The sequence below is a fragment of the Gossypium raimondii genome, chromosome 2 (assembly GCF_025698545.1).
Source record: "Gossypium raimondii isolate GPD5lz chromosome 2, ASM2569854v1, whole genome shotgun sequence".
In the NCBI taxonomy this organism is placed as follows: domain Eukaryota; kingdom Viridiplantae; phylum Streptophyta; class Magnoliopsida; order Malvales; family Malvaceae; genus Gossypium; species Gossypium raimondii.
In genome coordinates, this window is record NC_068566.1 from 40,726,352 (window position 1) to 40,744,049 (window position 17,698).

General features: G+C 33.2%; 1 protein-coding gene across 1 annotated transcript; it reads right to left on the reverse strand.

Moving 5' to 3' along the window:
- Positions 1 to 469: 469 nt before the first annotated feature.
- Positions 470 to 7,161, reverse strand: LOC105788789 (pumilio homolog 2). Its single transcript, XM_012615832.2, has 9 exons — positions 5,814 to 7,161; positions 3,356 to 4,908; positions 3,141 to 3,282; positions 2,947 to 3,054; positions 2,371 to 2,583; positions 2,177 to 2,287; positions 1,753 to 1,947; positions 1,121 to 1,295; positions 470 to 934 (listed from the first exon to the last, which is right to left on the reverse strand). The coding sequence occupies exons 1-9, from the start codon at positions 6,459 to 6,461 to the stop codon at positions 897 to 899; spliced, it is 3,183 nt and encodes a 1,060-aa protein (XP_012471286.1). The 5' UTR covers positions 6,462 to 7,161; the 3' UTR covers positions 470 to 896.
- Positions 7,162 to 17,698: the final 10,537 nt, after the last annotated feature.

Genomic DNA, 17,698 nt, shown 5'->3' on the forward strand with positions numbered 1-17,698 from the left:
GATAATTTCACCTTTTGGTTATTTCCTATACCTACTTAATCTAATTAAATTTGTGATTTTCAACTATAGGGTTTTTTTTTGGGGGGGGGGGGGTACAACTCACATACCACTAACAAAAGACAACACAGTAGACAAAACTCCTGCAATTCAAACCATGACAATTCCTGAAAAAAATGAACTTATGTTCTCAACTACAAGTTATCTGTGAAATATGGGTTATCTATGGATTAGAATGGCTATGAATAGGGTTCCAGGCTATATGCGGGGTGCAAGGCTTCTTGGAAGAGAGGGAAGGGAAGCTTGAAAAAAAGGAAAGAGGCTGCAAATGCCATGGAAAGGCTCAAAGCTTGCTTGCCAATGTGGGTTCAATCTATATTGAAAATAATGAATAAAATTATCAATTGGATAAACCTTAAAAGCAACATAAGATCGTTCAGTAACATAATCCATACATATAAACAGGCTGATATAACACAAAGAAAATTGCGCATTTAGGTGGAAAATGTAATTAAGCATACATTGAGAGGGCAAAAACTCAGGCCTCAACTACATCAACAGCTCTCCATCCCAACATTTGTACAGTCACGCTATGATATATAAATTACCTCACCGTTAAAAATTTTACACCCTTTGAAACTTGGGTATAATCATTTTAACTCCGCCGCAGGCACATCGGTTCTATGTATTCAACAGCTAAACCTCAGCTTTGCTTGATTCTATGTATAAACCTTAAGCTACACAATGTACAGTTTTTTTCCAGTACAGACAACTTTTTATTTCCATACAGCTCTTACCTGTCTAAAAAGATGGGGTCGAACCATGGCTGAAGATCAAAGATAAGGAAATAAACACATAGCTTCTGTTAGCTGTACAAAACATGTTCCTTCATATACCAGCTAAGCCGGATTCGGAGACTGAGCAGCAATCCTTCTCTCTGAAAAGAAGGTAAAATAATGTGTTACTGTTATGGAGAACTTATGATGATAATAGGGACAAATTCAAGCGATCCAAAAGAAATGTGAAATTTGGTGCTTGGAACTCCTATGGTTTCATAATCATGATCACATTATTTGTTAAAAGGTTTTTAAAGCAACAATGAAAGATGAGGAAGAATCAGTACCCCCAGCAGCAACAAGCTTCTCTACACGTGCAACAATGTGCTTTCCGTAAGTGTACTTCTTCAATGCATTTAAGTGGACCTTAATTCGAGAAAGGATCAGCTCACGTTGCTGGTCATCACAAGTCTCTAGTACTTTCTGTACAACGTAATTTGCAAACTGATCTTTCATCATTGCCTGGGATGGACTAGCAGTTGTCAGTAAAAATGGCCTGGATGACATGAAATTCTCAAGGAACTACTTCTAGAGACTATTAACCAAAGGCAACACTTAACATCATGCAGTGTATTTTAAAAAGACAGTTCCCAGTTACAGTCTCGAGTCATGACATCCCGAGACATTGGTCTGATATGCAAATGTCTAGAGTTTCAATACTGTGCATGAAAGTTCATCCCTCCAGCAAATATAAGCACTCAGATTACAAATATGAATGTATGCATAGTTCTCATAAACAAGTAAGGTCAACATATTCAGCCAAAACAGGCACAAATATGGTGGGAATGGTTCGTGGCTCTTCTTCAATGGCTTACAAACCAGGTGACGCCATCTTACGCTTTTTTCTTCAAACACAAGGACTGAAAATTAGAAAACATTACATTTTGAAGAAAAAAATTGGGACCAGAAATAGGTAAACCTGAAGAGGCTCATTCTCATCGGTAGAACCAAGCATTTCATTCACCAACAACTGACGTTCATCAGGGCCACCAAAAGTTAAGCACTTCTCAACAACGTTAGAGGCAAACTTCTGCTGACTCATCTGGACAATTTTTCCAGCTAATTCCTTAATTATAACTGAACGCTCGTCAGGCTTTCCATGCTCCAGGACATGCTGTTAAGTGAATGAAAGAGGTCAGTTCATGCGTCAAGCAGTATTTAAAAAATACCATAGAGATGTCTCATTATAAACAAACATATTTCAAAGATGCACTCCGCAAAAAAAACAAATACCAGAGAAAAAGCATGGACAGGATAATGGACATAAAGGCAAAAGATTGAAAGTCCCTCGAGAATTTTTGGTATAATATGCAAACTTTAAGCTTCCAAAAAGAATGGCAAACCTGAACGACATAATTGCCATACTGGTCTTGAGCCAACATGCTGACAGATCCTAAAATCTCATCCATAACCTTACTTTGCGTTTTTGGGTCCTTGCAGTGCTCCAGTATCCTCTGCAAATACAAATACACATTACTCATTCTTAAATAGAACAGTTCAGAAGGTGAAAATATATCCAAAAGTATAAGTTACGAACCTGTATCACTCGGCACCCATATGGATGAGTAGAAAGTGTCACAACTTGATCAAAAAAAGTTGTAACTATAAATTGAATGTTTTCCTCAGGAACGCATTCAATGCACTTCTGGATGACATGGTTGCCATTCTGGTCACGTACGCAACGCATAACACTACCATCAAGCTCTTGGACCATTTTAATCTTCTGATCAAGATCAACAACTTCTATTGCCTTGAATGTTAAACAAAACACATGCATAAGTGCTTATAGGAAATCTATTATAAAAAGCAAGATACAGCGATGTCAAAGGTAAGCACTATTAGTCTATAATTACAATTGAAACATAAGTAGCATATTTTTACAAGATAACAAATGCTCGAGAAATTTTTATATACGAAATCAGAAGTACAATGAATATAACGAATCTTTTCACTTTAAACATTTACAAAATTTGCTGATCTCATTTAGAAAGAAACTGTAAGATAATCATGCATAAGTGTTTGATGAATTAAAACAACAGAAGAGCAAACCATACAAAGGAAAGCCAAGAAATAAACTAATAAGGGTTAGTGGATAGCAACCATATACTAATACCTTCTGGATCACTCGACAACCATACATTTGGAGACTTAGTGCTAAAACATGACCAAAAAGCTTGCCAGCAAGTTCTCTTCTCTGAGCTGGAAGTCCATGCTCGAAAAACTGTATGCAGATACAGATTTTAAGAGGTAAAAAATAGAACAAACTACACAACAGAGCAGATATGCAACAGATTAAGAAGTGGATACCTTTTGAATGACATAGTTACCGAACACATCTGTCATCAAAGCAAGAGCTTGAGGCATGATTTCCTCATAAACCATATTCTTCTCTTCAGTTGTAGCTGTTTCAAGTTTTTGCTGAATAAAGCGGCTGCCATACTGATCCGCACTGCTCATAGAAAGCATATAAATGTGACATGACAGTTTGACAACATAAAACACGGTTTAAGATAATGGCATACCTGAACTCAACAATATGACCAGAGATATCTGAAAGCTCAAAACACTTGGTTTTATTGCTCTTAAACTCTTCAAGTAGAGAGGAGGCAAAGCTTTCATCCATGTTATATCCTGCATCCAAATGCCAGGGTCCCATGACTGCCCCAGCAAGATTCCTCATCCCAGAAGGAAAATGCATGTTTAGGTCTGTATGCCTGATAGGACTACCAGGTCCAACTGGAGAGTTCGGAATAAGAGGACTTGCTAAGGGGCTTCCCGGATATGACATGCCAGTTCCAAAGGTAGGACTTCCATAAAAACCATGAAGATTAGAACTACCAGATTTAGCACCCAACGGAACACCACCATACTGAGACTTTTGAGGTGATAACAGAGCTCCAAGATAAGCCTTTTGCAGCTCAAGCAAGTTCATGTATGAATTACCAAGGAAGTTCCTATCCATGGAGGGATCACTAAGAGCTGCAAGCTGCGCTGCAGTATAATCAGAGGTCCTCAGATACTGTAGATACATAGGATCAACAAAAGGTGCCTGCAGAGCATTCCCGGCTATTTGGCTTCCAACTCTACCAAGATTATATGACTCAGATGCAGCATTTGAAATGTTCTGTCCAGAACCCAAACCTCCCCCAAGCACTCTTGAGTCCATTCCAAGGACTGGTACAGCTGATGAAGCAGTAACATTTCCAAATAATGGTGGCATATTACTAGTTCCAAGTTGACTAGCCATCATAGAGGCCAAGGCAGGATTTAAAGAGTTACCACTTAACCCATAGTTTGAAAATGATGAATTTGCACCATCACCATGCTGAAACCGAGCAGGAAAACTGCCAGCACCATTGAGAGTGGAAGTAGGTGATCCTTTCATGTAAGAAGTGTTTGAGGAGACAGCAGATTTCTGGAACTCAGCTTGCCTATCAGAAAGCAAGGATGGGTTTTTGAAGTCTGATCTGCCCCCATTACTCTTAGTTGAAGGCATATGCACAGATTCAGATTTCTTCAAGTAAAGCTGTTGTTTGATATGATTCTGACTATCATTCAGACCAAACAAATAATTCTGGCGATTTTCAGCATCTTGCTCAATCTGCGAAGGTAACTGATTACCCTCATCTATCACACCATTTGAAGTCAGATGCATGCCTGATAAAGCTGCTACCAGATTTGCAGAATCATTGACACCAGGTGCGACACCACCAAGTGGACTTGGGCTACTTATGCTTCTTTTATCAGAGTTACCAACTCTGCCTCCTACTGTTTGTGTCAGGCCAGGACTAGGAGCCCTAGCACCAAGTTGAGGATCTGGCGTTGTACTCCTAGACAAGGAACCACCTACAGCAGCAGCATAAGTGTACGAAGAAGGTGATCCAATATTATGGACTGCAGATAATCCTTGAACACTCGCACTTGACCTCAGAGTATCTGAAGAGGTCAGTTCATGTTGCAAATGAGCCAGCTCTGATTCAGAAGAGCCTACATTGTCAAAGTTCTCATCAAAAGCATTACGACTGGCAGGACGAGATGGTATTCTTGCGATTGGTGCAGGGTGCCCCAAATCATCCTGCAAAGATGATAGATATTAAATAAGTTAAAAAAAACTGAACCTCCAGAAGTTCTTCATATACAAACAACAAAAACTCGGTGTAATAGCTATACAGAAAGTTAGGGGAAGAGGGAAAACAATAAAAAAATTTAAATGATTATGAAACCTAGGATGTACTGTGAACAAGGTAGCCATTAGTGAAACCAGAACACATTGATCACAAATATGCCTACTAACCTTAACACGGTACTTTCAGTACTTTGGAATGACAAGAATGGCAAATAAATTTATTGTTCATGCATATGATCATTTGTGAGTACATGCAAAGGATAAATTTTGAGGCAACTCAAAGATGAATGCTAACTGTAGACTTTAAAAGAACTGACACAGAAACTATAAGAGCAACCGCATTGACCACTAAAACATAGACATCTCTAAAAAAGGCATGCTAAAGAAACAATTGTCATTATTGAAGAATACATAAAAATAAAAAATAAAACGGATGATGTTATTATGGTTTCTGTGGTCCTATTTACATGCCTTGAAGTTAATTACCTACAACTCCCAAGTCACATTTCCAATGAAACTAATAAAGCCCATGCAACAGCATGAATGAGCATACCATTTACCAATAAAAGATAAATGAGAAAATATTTAATAGCAATAAAAATTTAGTGAAATGAAGTAAGGCCACAAATTTGTCAGAGACACATGGATATAACTGTGCAACACATGCGTCACTAAGCAAATAGCATTAACCCTGAGGATATGAAGCATGCTACATGTCAAAACATAAACATGAAGAGATAAAAAAGGCACTCCAAATAATCCATAAAGAGACAGTCCTGGGTAAGCAAATTGTTACCATTACAAAATCAAAAACCTTAACATATGACAAATGTTAAACTAGAATTGGTTATTACCTGAAAAATTTCAGCGAGACTTTTCTGTTTGCTCCCAAGTCCTATACCAGGCAAACCAATCAGTCCATCACCGCCCCAATCCCCTGAGCTATGCACTTTCTCTACCTCTACTTCGTTCTCTTGTTTCCTAGAATTAAACCCTGGTGGCATCGAAAACAACGACCTATTGCTACCATTATCAGCTCTATTCAATTTCCTCCTATCTCCAATCCCACCTACCACTGAGCTCCCTCCCTTCAACCTCTGCGCGAACTTCCAATCCTCCTTGGAAAGCAAAGGAGGTGGAAGCCTAGGATTGAGATTCACATTCGAGTAATAGTATGAATGATAAGCCGGATCAGACCTAAGCTCTTCTTCAGGTATAAAACTATTCCCACTTTTAGCTTGAGCAAAAGCAGAGAAGGTAGGGTTACCGGCAGCTGCAGTAGCAGCTCCACCCCCAAACAACCCACCAACTGCACTCAGTGAACCCTCCACGGTAGGAGGGGCAGAGCCACTTCTATACAAGTTTAGCTCACGTTCGAGATCATCGGCATCTTGCCTACTGCGCTGTTCACGGAGCAGTAGCCCTATTTCCTTCTCCAAATCATCCCCAAATGATCCCTCACCACTTCCTATCATTGGTCTCCTACCCAATTCAGATAACATTCTCAAAAACCCTAATTGATCATTACCCTTTTATCAGAAATATAAAAAGAAACGATCACTACCTAAACAAATAATCAGACCCTAAACCCTAGGAAGCCAAAACTTTTCAAAACTAATACACCTAAAACCCATATTTACAAGCTTCAAGATGCTAACTTTAAGTTACCAAAACAGTCAAAAGATCAAAAATTTAATCACCTTAACATCATAAGTCAAAAGCATCAAAGACCCATCTGCTAAATATTATAAAAACTAAGATGACAAAAATTAAGAAATACCCAAATTTATATACTGTTCAAATTTGATAGAACAAAGTTAATCAAAGGAACAGATAAGAGCACCATGTTTTCCAAGTAAAACCATCAACATCATAGATAAATTATAAATAAAAAAAAGGGGGGGTTAGATAGAGCTAAAACTAAAGTAGAAGAGCTAGGAAAGGAGAAAGCTTTATATTAGAAGCTGAGAGATCAATAAAGCTTTAGTAAGGCGGCGATTGGTTCTTACAAGAATCCTTCTAGGGTTTTGATACACAAATTCAGGAAGGTTAGGATTAAATACAGTGACCGAGTAGGGGGAAAAACTGAATTCCATTTAATTTTGGTTTGGGGTTGGGGTTAATTTAATAGTGAGGGAAATAAATGAGATCATTGATTAATTTTTATTTTTGTCCTAAAAACCAGGGGCGATTGACCAAGTGATAACCGACTGATGTAGGGAAAAAAAGAACATATTTTAGCAAAAGATAATGATGTTTGATTACATCGTGTTCCAGAAATGGGAATCTGTAACTGACACGTTAGCACTTTAGATTCGATGCTGTTCTTTAAGGCAATTCCCATTGGCACCCCTCAGTAAAACAAGGAAACTACAGCTGCCCTTTAATCTACTTAAATATCTCAACTACCCCTTTTCCTTACTCTTATTTTCACTTTGGGGGTTTTTTTTTTTAATATGGATTTCATTGCTGTCTTGATTGAATTGAAAATCAATAGATATATTAGTCCGAAATAAGAAGTTGCCTTAAGCAGATTGAATTGATTTTCTTAATTTAATTTTTATTTTTAATATTCTTTAATAACTTATTCAATTGAATCTCGATCACCAATTCGATTTTAAAATTTTAGATTTAACTATTGTGCTCTAATTCAATTTTAATATCATAACATCGTTAGATTAAATTCTACTATTAATTTCACGTATGAGTTATGGGTTTACTCTCTATTTCCCAATTTAATCAATTTTAAACTATATATTTTCAAGACTAACGGCTACTATTTGTGTTAGAACTAAAATTTAAAATTTTGAAAAAAGTAGAGAATTAGAATTTGTCTTTTTTGACAGATCTTTTGCTCTTCTTCCCTTGGGTTTAGGAGATTTTGCAGTTCAATACACTTCTATTAGATAGCAAAGTGATAAAATGTTTAAAGTTTTAATTTTCAATTTATAGAAATTTTTATTCGATTTTTGAACAATCACTTACCCGTTACACTTTAAACTAATGAATTTATGATTAATTTATTTATTGCTTTTATAAGAATAATTAATCTATTTTAATAGGTTAATCGTAACCTTTACCAATTATTTATTTATTTTTATTTTCAAACCGTGATTTCTTGTAGTTAGAAAAGAAAAATCTAAACTCTAATCTATTTATAATCTATAATTAGGGGAGAGCAAAACTCGATTCGACTCGAAAAAATCGAAAAAAAATTCGAATTTCGAGTTAAACGAATTGAGTTATTCGAGTTAATCGAGTTATTCGAATCAACTCGAATTTTTTTCCCGAATTTCGAGTTCGAATCGAGTTGGGTTTTCGAATTCGAATAACTCAAATAATTCGAATAATTCGAATATCAAACTATAACATTTTACATTTTTACCCCAAACTCCCAAACCTTTTTACTTTTCCCTCAAAACTTTTACTCCTTCCCACTTTCCCCCCAAAACTTTTACTCCCCTCCGCTCCCAACCCCCCAATCTACCCAAAATCCATTTCCCACCAAAATTTTACTCTCCCATTTATTTTTTCTCAAAATTTTACTCCCAAAAACCCTCAAAACCTTTTATTTTCCCCCAAAATTTTTACTCCCTCCCACTTTTCCCCTAAAATTTTTATTTCCTTCCTATCTCACCTCCCATCTATCCCAAACCCTCCCCCCTCCAATTTTTTTTTAATATTTTCCCTCCAAAATTTTACTCCCCTTGTTTACTTTCCCTCAAACTTTTATTCCCCAAAACTTTTTATTTTTCCCCTAAACTTTTACTTCTCACCCTTTACTCTCAAATAAAAAATCAAAATTATCCAAAAAAAATCACTAAACATAAATAGTAATAATTTTATTTATATCTACTATTTATATTATTAAATTAAATTTCACATTTTATATTATTTATATTATTGAATTGTTTAGTCATATTGAATATTTATATTAAAATTGAATTATTAATTATGTCATAAAATATTTGTGTTAAAATTTTATATTGGTATCAATTTCACATTTTATTTTTAAAATAAATTTTATTAAAAATCTTATTTTTACATTTAATATATTTTTAATTCTAAAATACATAGTGACAAGAATCTGAAGATAATTGAAACAACTAAGCAAGCAAAGAAGCTAACCAATATATAAAAAATTAATAAATAAATTATGAAGTGATGAAAGTTAATAAAAAATTTGATTAAGGTGGATAAATTTTATTACGATGGGTGACAATTGTTACAAGGACCTAAAATTATTTTTTAAAATTTAACTCGAACAAATATATTCGATTCGATTTGATTCGAATTTCATCTCACTCGACTCAATTCGAGAAAACTTCAAATAAAGTTAGGATGATAAAATGAGATTCGAAAATTTTCGATTCGATTCGATTCGATCGAATGCTCACTCCTATCTATAATCCATACATAAAAGTACAAATTTGGAAAAACTTCTAAATAGATGAGAATATCCTTTATTTTTCATCATATCACTAAATTCACATTTTAAAATAATTATAATATTTAATTTAAAATTATTAGTTAAAAATTACAAATAAAATAAAAGATTTGATAATTAAAATTTTAAAATAATTAGAATTTAAATTAAAATTACTAATTAAAAAGTTGTACTAATTTTAAAATAGAATTAGGGAAAAAAAGGTTGTCATAATTATATTTTACTATTTTTAGTATTTATTATCACTTAATTAATATTAGAATTAATTATGTTAATTAGTTATTACTTTGAAATTTGAATAATGTTATTTTGCATTAATTATATAAAGTAAAACTGAATATATTAAAATTATTTAATTATTATTGAAAATTTTCAATTATATTATTTGAATTGATAAGTTGATGTATTTTAATTACATTGAATGATTCAAATAAGAAATATTATTTTGCATCAATTATTGCAATTAAAAGTACAATATTTTAAAATTAATTAAATATTAAACGCATAAAATCGCATGGAACACATATGACATTAGAAGTTAGTCTATATAAAAGCACGAGTTAGGAAACAACTTTTGAACTAACAAGAATACCCTTTATTTTTCATCATATTATTAAATTCACATTTAAAAATAATTATAATATTTATTTTAGAATTATTAGTTAAAAATTTAAATAAAATAGAAATTGTAATAATTATACATTTACTTGAAATCATGATAATTACACATTTAAAAATAATTAGAATTTAAATTACAATTATTAATTAAAAATTTGTGTTAGTTTTAAAATAGAATTATTATTTGAATAGAAATCTAAGCATAAAATAGAGAAGAAAAAAATTGTGATAATTATAATTTATAATTATTAGTTAAAATATTTTATCGTAAATAAAAGTTATGCTAATTTTATTGATGTTTTTAACAAGTGAGGTGAATAAGGGAATAAGGTAAAGGTAGAATAAATGAGAGGAAGATGAAGGTTGGGAAGATATTTTTGTTTTTTGGGAGAGAGTTTAGAGATCAAGAAGAAGGAATGTCATACGTGAGTTGTTTGTATGACCCTTTTATAGTGGGGAACAAACTTAGCTACATATCCTAAGATCGCTGATGTGGAAGTCTAATTTGATACCCTTGGCAATGACGGTCACGTGACGTCCTAAGATGAGACATGTTAGGGCGACTAGCAATTAATTACTTTGGTTCTCCACATGGTCCTCATATAATCTTAGCAGAGCTTATCCCTTTCCAAAGTTCATCGAGTTTGGGTTTGTGAACCAGCCTAGGTTCAAAATGTAGTTGGTTCCATTGGGGGACACGTGTTCAGCTCTCTATAGATAGACAGTCAGGTTCGCAAGGTACACTGTAAGGTCCGCAAAGCCCATTACACAAGGTATGACAATTGCTCCCCAAATGAGTGGAGGTTATAAAGTGACATTCGTGAGCTTATTAAGAAGTTCGTAAAAAGAGCGTAAGTAATGAAGGTTTGGATTGTTATTCTGAAGTCTATGTTAAAGTGTCATATATTATATAAGTGTCTTTTTCTTGCATATGAGTAATTTAGTTTCAAATTTTGAATAATCAAAACGATTAAGTTCATTAAATTTATGGCAGGTAATTGATTGTTATGTGCACATTCATATATATATTTAATGATGAAATTTGTGAAATGTGCAGGTTTTCACGACATATTTATTGTGTCCCTCGTGAAATTGTCATTATTTTAATATCTAGATACACATGTTGTGTTTCAATTAGAGCAACTTTCTTCATATAGGTAATCGTGCCGTTGGCGCGTGATAACTTACTTTGTAAGTTTTGAAGCAGGTAAAAGTCTCATTTTTACTTATAAATAAGTATAAGAGTTTAGAATTTTATCATCATCTCAAGTACTCCTTTCCTTCGCTTAACGAACGGGGATCCCAAGTACCCCTTTCAGTGGAAGGTTTCACTTAGGATAAAAAGAAAGGAAAATCTCCACCAAAAGTCTATTCAATCTTGATATATTTGTCCCTCATCAAATGTAACTTGCTAATGGTATTATCAATGATAACATCCTCTCTCCTTTGAGTAGTAAACATCATGAATCCTTTTTTATTTGTTTCATTAGCAGAGGTTACTATATATATATCATTTTAAATATATTTATAAAGGCTTCTTCTCCATGTAAGTGACAATCCAAAAAATATGCCATCAAGATCCACCAAGAATAACCCATCAACTACCTAGGAGCCACTCCACAAGAATTCAACATTTTGACAAAAAAACGGTGTAGAGGTAAGTGAAAGCAAGCTTCACCAGAGGTAGCAAAAACCAATTATTCTTCCTCTTATGGTTTTCCATCTCACTCAGCCGATTCTTCCTCGTCAAAATCTTAAATTTATATTTAAAATTATCTAAACGAGTAATTTCTCTACATGCTACCAGTTTCTACATCTCATTTAATAATGTAGAACATGATTTGTTGTAATTCGGTGTAGCAGATTAAACTAGTTTTCTCATTTAATGAGCTTGAATAATATCATTTTCGTTATGTTTTAGTTAAGTTTTCTTAGTTTTAGTTATATTCAATAAAATATGCAAATTGATTCTTTTAATGACCTTAGAGGCTGACTGAAGCCTAAGGGTGAGCTAACGCACTTTGTGAGTATGTAGGAGACCATTAAAAGGTGTACTAAACCGATATTAGTCGTTATGTCGCAACACAGGATGTTCGATGTCACATCATAGGGAGCAGAATGGAGAAAGCTCAAAACTGCCTTCGAAGTCGCGACATACCCTTGGAGATATCCCAATAGGAGTACATTGACTGCTTTGTCACGACACAGGTCCTGATGTGTTGCGACATCGACTCTGGATGGGATAAAACATGATTTAAGGGGCATTTTGGTCCGCACAATAAAACTTAAAGCTTGAGGACGTCAATTAACCTAGGGTGAAGGACGATGGCCACCTAAAATCTATAAATAGGCTCCTTTGGCACATGTTATAGACATCATTCACTTAGCCTAGATTTTCTTTAGTAAATTTAGTTTAGTTTTTCTTTCGTTTTTAGGTTTTAGAATTTATTTCAATTACTCTTCGTTGTTCTCAAGATATCTAAATTGCGGAAAGCATTCAAACTTTGTGGATTTACAATTAATCTCAATACAATCAGGCTCTTTCATATACTCTATCCTATCGATTTAATTATCATATTTTCTCTTTATATTAATTCTATATTGTTTATGAAAACCATGAGAAACTAATCCTTCTATGGGGGATTAACGAGTAGAGGTATAACCTATTGACTATTTTGTAGGGTTACCCAACAGATCAACAGTTTGGGAAAAGAAGAACGTGAAACAAACCCTAGACTTGACAACCCCGGGAAGTCATCAAGATGGGAATTAACCCAAAATTGGTATGACCCATCTGTGAACATCTTCACTCAAAGCCAGTCTGGACTGTGAGGTTGGAAGATAAATAGTCCTTGTTGACTCGTTATGTTAGTGGAAGATTGGAAGATCCTACTAAGGTAGTGACTAATTGATTAATGAGGAACTTGAAATGGTAGTTGATAGGGATTACCAAAGCAAGTTAATCACCCATAATCAAGATTTGATTCATTCTCTTTTTCTATCTCTTGAAGTTTATTTCTTTTATGATATTTTATAATTATAAAAACCCTAAAAATTCTTTATTTTATGTTTTGTATTATAACTAATTTAAAGTACTAATTAGATCTTTTAGTGGAGTAAGAATTGTATGAAATATGGATATTATCCCTTTTCAATAATTTAATGCCACATTAGCAAATTTATCCTCAATTTTAGGATTTTCATTTGGATTTGATTTTTTTTTCAAGATGAAAATCCTGAAATTCAAGATGAAAATGTTGATGTGGCATTAAACTCTTGGAAAATGGATACGAATGACGTAGCATCACTGTTTCATACAATCCTTTCCCTTTTAGTGTTTAGGTCAGAATTAATCTAGCACTCGCTTCCCTTGGGTACGATCCTTGGAGTACTCACCTACTCCGTTGTAAAACTATATTACAACTCGACTCGTATACTTGCTGATATCGCCTCGTACTTCTATATTTTATTGCAATATTCACACTCTGGACATTAGTACATCCAGAAGCGGTCAGAACACACAAACTCTTCACTTTTGGTCGAAACACTAATTAGTCTTAGAGCCATGTTTCAATAAGAGTAAAATAGAACTAAAAATGCTATAGAGAAGGTGACGGTGATGGAAACCTACCAATAACAGTTGCACCAGAGAAGTAAGCTAGAAAATAAACAAAAAAAAAGGAAGTTATAATAGCAATGGAATCAACAATAGATAATTTCTCAAAGTGACTTTAGGGTGCTAAAATATTGATCCCTTCTTCATCTCTATTCAAGGTATTTATAGGGGAGGTCATCTTGTCTGTTAGTATGACATCCCTATTGTCTTGGAAATGTGTTCACACTTAATTACGGGTGGCTGCCTTCTTCTAAGTTAAGCGAGTGGTTAACGACGGATGGCTTACTGAAGCACTCTTCATAAGGAGTCAATGCTTGGGTCAACAATGTGTCTGGTATTGACATGTGTCTGAGTGGCAGAGGGGTATAACAAGGTTGATTTTCTTTATGGGATTTTGGGCTTCTAGTGATATCATAAGGGAAACCCTAAGTTTCAAACTCGTCAATTTATTTTCACCAAACTTAGAGGATTTATGTTGCCATTGCATAGATTTTCTTGATTGAATTTGATGGCGGCAAAGGAACTGGTTATTGGATAAGAGTTGGGGAAAATGAAAGTTGATTTCTTGGATTTGGATGCTTTGTAATTTTTTTTATTTTTAAATCCCGTTGGAAATTTTTTGAATGGTTTTAGATTTTTTTTTCCAAAAAAAACAAGGATAATAGTTGTAAAATTTTTAATTATATAAATGTATAAATGAAAAAAAATAGAATTAGATCACAAAACTCCTTTGTCAAAAAAACACCACCTTTACCTTAGTGATAATACCACAAAACTAGTGTATAAAAGTAATGTGACATATTAATTTGCACCATTACCAAACACATAATTATTAGTGAGTTACGCAATATTAATGTATTAAGTAACACAACACCCCAATAACAACCCAACTGTAACACCCTTCACTAGAGCTGATCGTCGGATCTGAGCTACAGGATGTCACATTCATTGTCAGAACAACTACAATCAATTAACAATAAAATAATCATTAGTCATGTAATTCAAAGTCAAACACATTCATTTATGGATAAACAATCAAAAATCGAATCTTAATCAAGCTTATGAAAGCTCTTTTATAAACCCAAACTCAAAATAGAACTAAATTGCAAAGTTTAAAAGTATAAGGCCGAAGTTGTGACATCATCTCTTCCACGTCGTAATGTCGCCAAATAGTTTGTCACGTCACGACGTCAAGCCACTCGACATCACAACATCACATACTGTCGGCTGACGTTACGATAAGGAAATGTGTTTGTAGAGATAAAGACTCTGTATTTGGTAAAAAATGAACATTTGGTACCAATTTCCAAGTTTCCAACCAAGCTATCCAATATTATCACCTAAAAACCATCCAAATACATAACATTTTCATGCCAAAACGAGACATTTAACCATTTCAAAACAAAACCAATTCATTATGAACTCAACCTATTACAAACCATTCATTTCATTACATTCAACCATATATCATTCAAACCAACTAATCAACCATTCAAATACCAACCTTACCTATGCTATACTGCATTAAAACTTACCGTTTCATACTTAATCTTATACACATATGTTTATTTTGTACTTTACTAGCTTGTATGCCTTAACATGAACCAAATCATCTATTCACTGTTACATATCTCAAGTTTACCAATAAAACATATCATGTCAACTCCATTCCATGCCATTTCACATGTCAATCTATAAATATAGTTCATCACATTCATTAGCATAGAAGTACATATATGTCTAATACCATATGTAATCCAAAACACCAATTCAACATGATATATAATGGTTAAAAACAAACTTGCCATAAGTTGTAAACATTCAAAAAATAAGATACACCTAGTTACTTATATACATGCCACAAACCTTGACTCAAAGTGATAAAAAAACTACTGATTCGGTGATAGGATAGTGTGAGCTTAAGGATGATCTGGCTTGATGTGGTAACGATCTACAACGAAAAAAGAAAACAAACTAGGTAAGCATATAAGATGCTTAGTAAGTTTGTAGACATTAAACAAAACTTAACTTTTCTTACAATCAAATAGAAGATTCTACCATAATTTGGCATAGTTGGCTAGACAAGGAAAAGCACAACATCAACAATGTGAGTTTAACATATAATCAAACCATATGATATCTCAATCATATATCAAACCAATTCATTTAAAAGTTAATATTTCAATACCATACTCATGCTCAATTCAACATTTATCCATTTGAACATCAAGCTCATATAATTCCATTTTAATTTTTCATTTTACATTAATTGTTTATCCTGATGAACTCTAGTAAACAGACTCGAATACACATGTACCTACACCACACCGATTATTCGTCTGAGCTAAATATTTTCATGTTAGGTTACATGTCTAAGCTAAACCTTTATAATGACAGATCTAATTGCTTTTCTAAGCTGAAAATACATACATGCCAGGTTACCCGTCCAGGCTAAACCTTTAAAACAACATCAAGTTACTCATTCGAGCTAAACCTGTGTCACATGTATTTGTGAGTCCACAACAAATGCTAGATCTTGGTAACATCTATAATCAATTCCGTACAAGCGTGCACAAAATCCTATTAGCATGCCAATCATATCCTAACCTTTACTAAGTTCGCACGGACCTCTTTTTCACTTATAATCATCACCTTTCAATTCAGTCCATTTTCTACCTTTTATGCCAATTCACAACCAATTTAGTATTCAATCAAGTATACATACATATAATTCAAATGCATACGATCTAAGTTATAAATACCATATGAACTTACCTGATCAAAACAACAAATAAGTTGAATCTTCAAAGACTAATCGACAATTTTGGTTTTTCCCCGTTTATCTCCGATTTAATCCAATTCTTGATCTAAACAATTATTTTAGATAATTCATCAATACCACACATTTTAATATTATGCCATGATATGTATGAACCATATAATTCCATTTTTCTAATACCTCTAAAGTTTTTGCATTTTATTGAATTTAGCCCCTAAAATTGAAATAGTCATAATTTTAAATTTTGAGCTTCAATTTAAAAATCAAACTCAATTACATTCATTATCGACCCTCTACTATCTATTATTACTAGACTTTCACCTCAGTTTTGCATTTTATTCACTTTAGTCTTTGTGTAAAAAACTAATAATTAAACATTATAATTTAGTCCTTTTTCACATCTAACCTTAAAATCTATCAATTTAACACGAATTTCTTCAATAAATCATCAATGAGAACTTTCAATAACTTTAACAGTTTTGCAAATTGGTACATGGGCTAGCTAAATCAAGCTCTAATCACCTCAAAAATATAAAAATTACAAGAAAATGACTTAAAAATCTTACCTAAAAGTGTAAATGTTTGAAGGCTTCTTAGGTTTTTCTTTGCTTCAATTCACAACAAGAAGAAGATGGAGAAAAAGTTAATGACATTTTTACTTTATTTTAACTTATATAGTTTGATTAAAGATTAATTAATTTAGTTTAATTAACTTAAGCTTAATTAATTAACCATTAAGCAAAGTTAGTGGAAATGTCATCATATGACATTAATTCATTTTACAAAATGGCCTAATTACCATTTTGAATGTTTGACTAATTACAATTTAAACTTATAGCGATAAAAATTTTACAATTTAGTCCCTGCACTCTAATTAAGCAATTGAAAGACAAAATTGAAGGATCAAACTTTAATATTCCATTATACAAACTTCGTATAAATATTTACGAACTCAGTTTTCAAAATGGGGTTTTAAAACTGTAACAACCCGGTTTTGACCCTAATCGGAACAGTGGTTTCGAGACCACAAATCCGAATTAGAAAAATATTATTAATATTATTTTGCGTGTTTATTTTGTGTGCATTTGATTGTGTGAAATTTTCGTGTTTTAATTTCGTCGTTTAAGTGTCCGATTTAATAAAAGGGCTTAATCGCGTAAAATGAAAATTTAGGGGTTAATTATAAAAGCACTTAATTGTTGTTGTCTTTATAACTTAGAGGTTTTATTATGAAAATAATCCACTATGTAAGTTAGTGGGTGGCAAAGGACTAATGTAA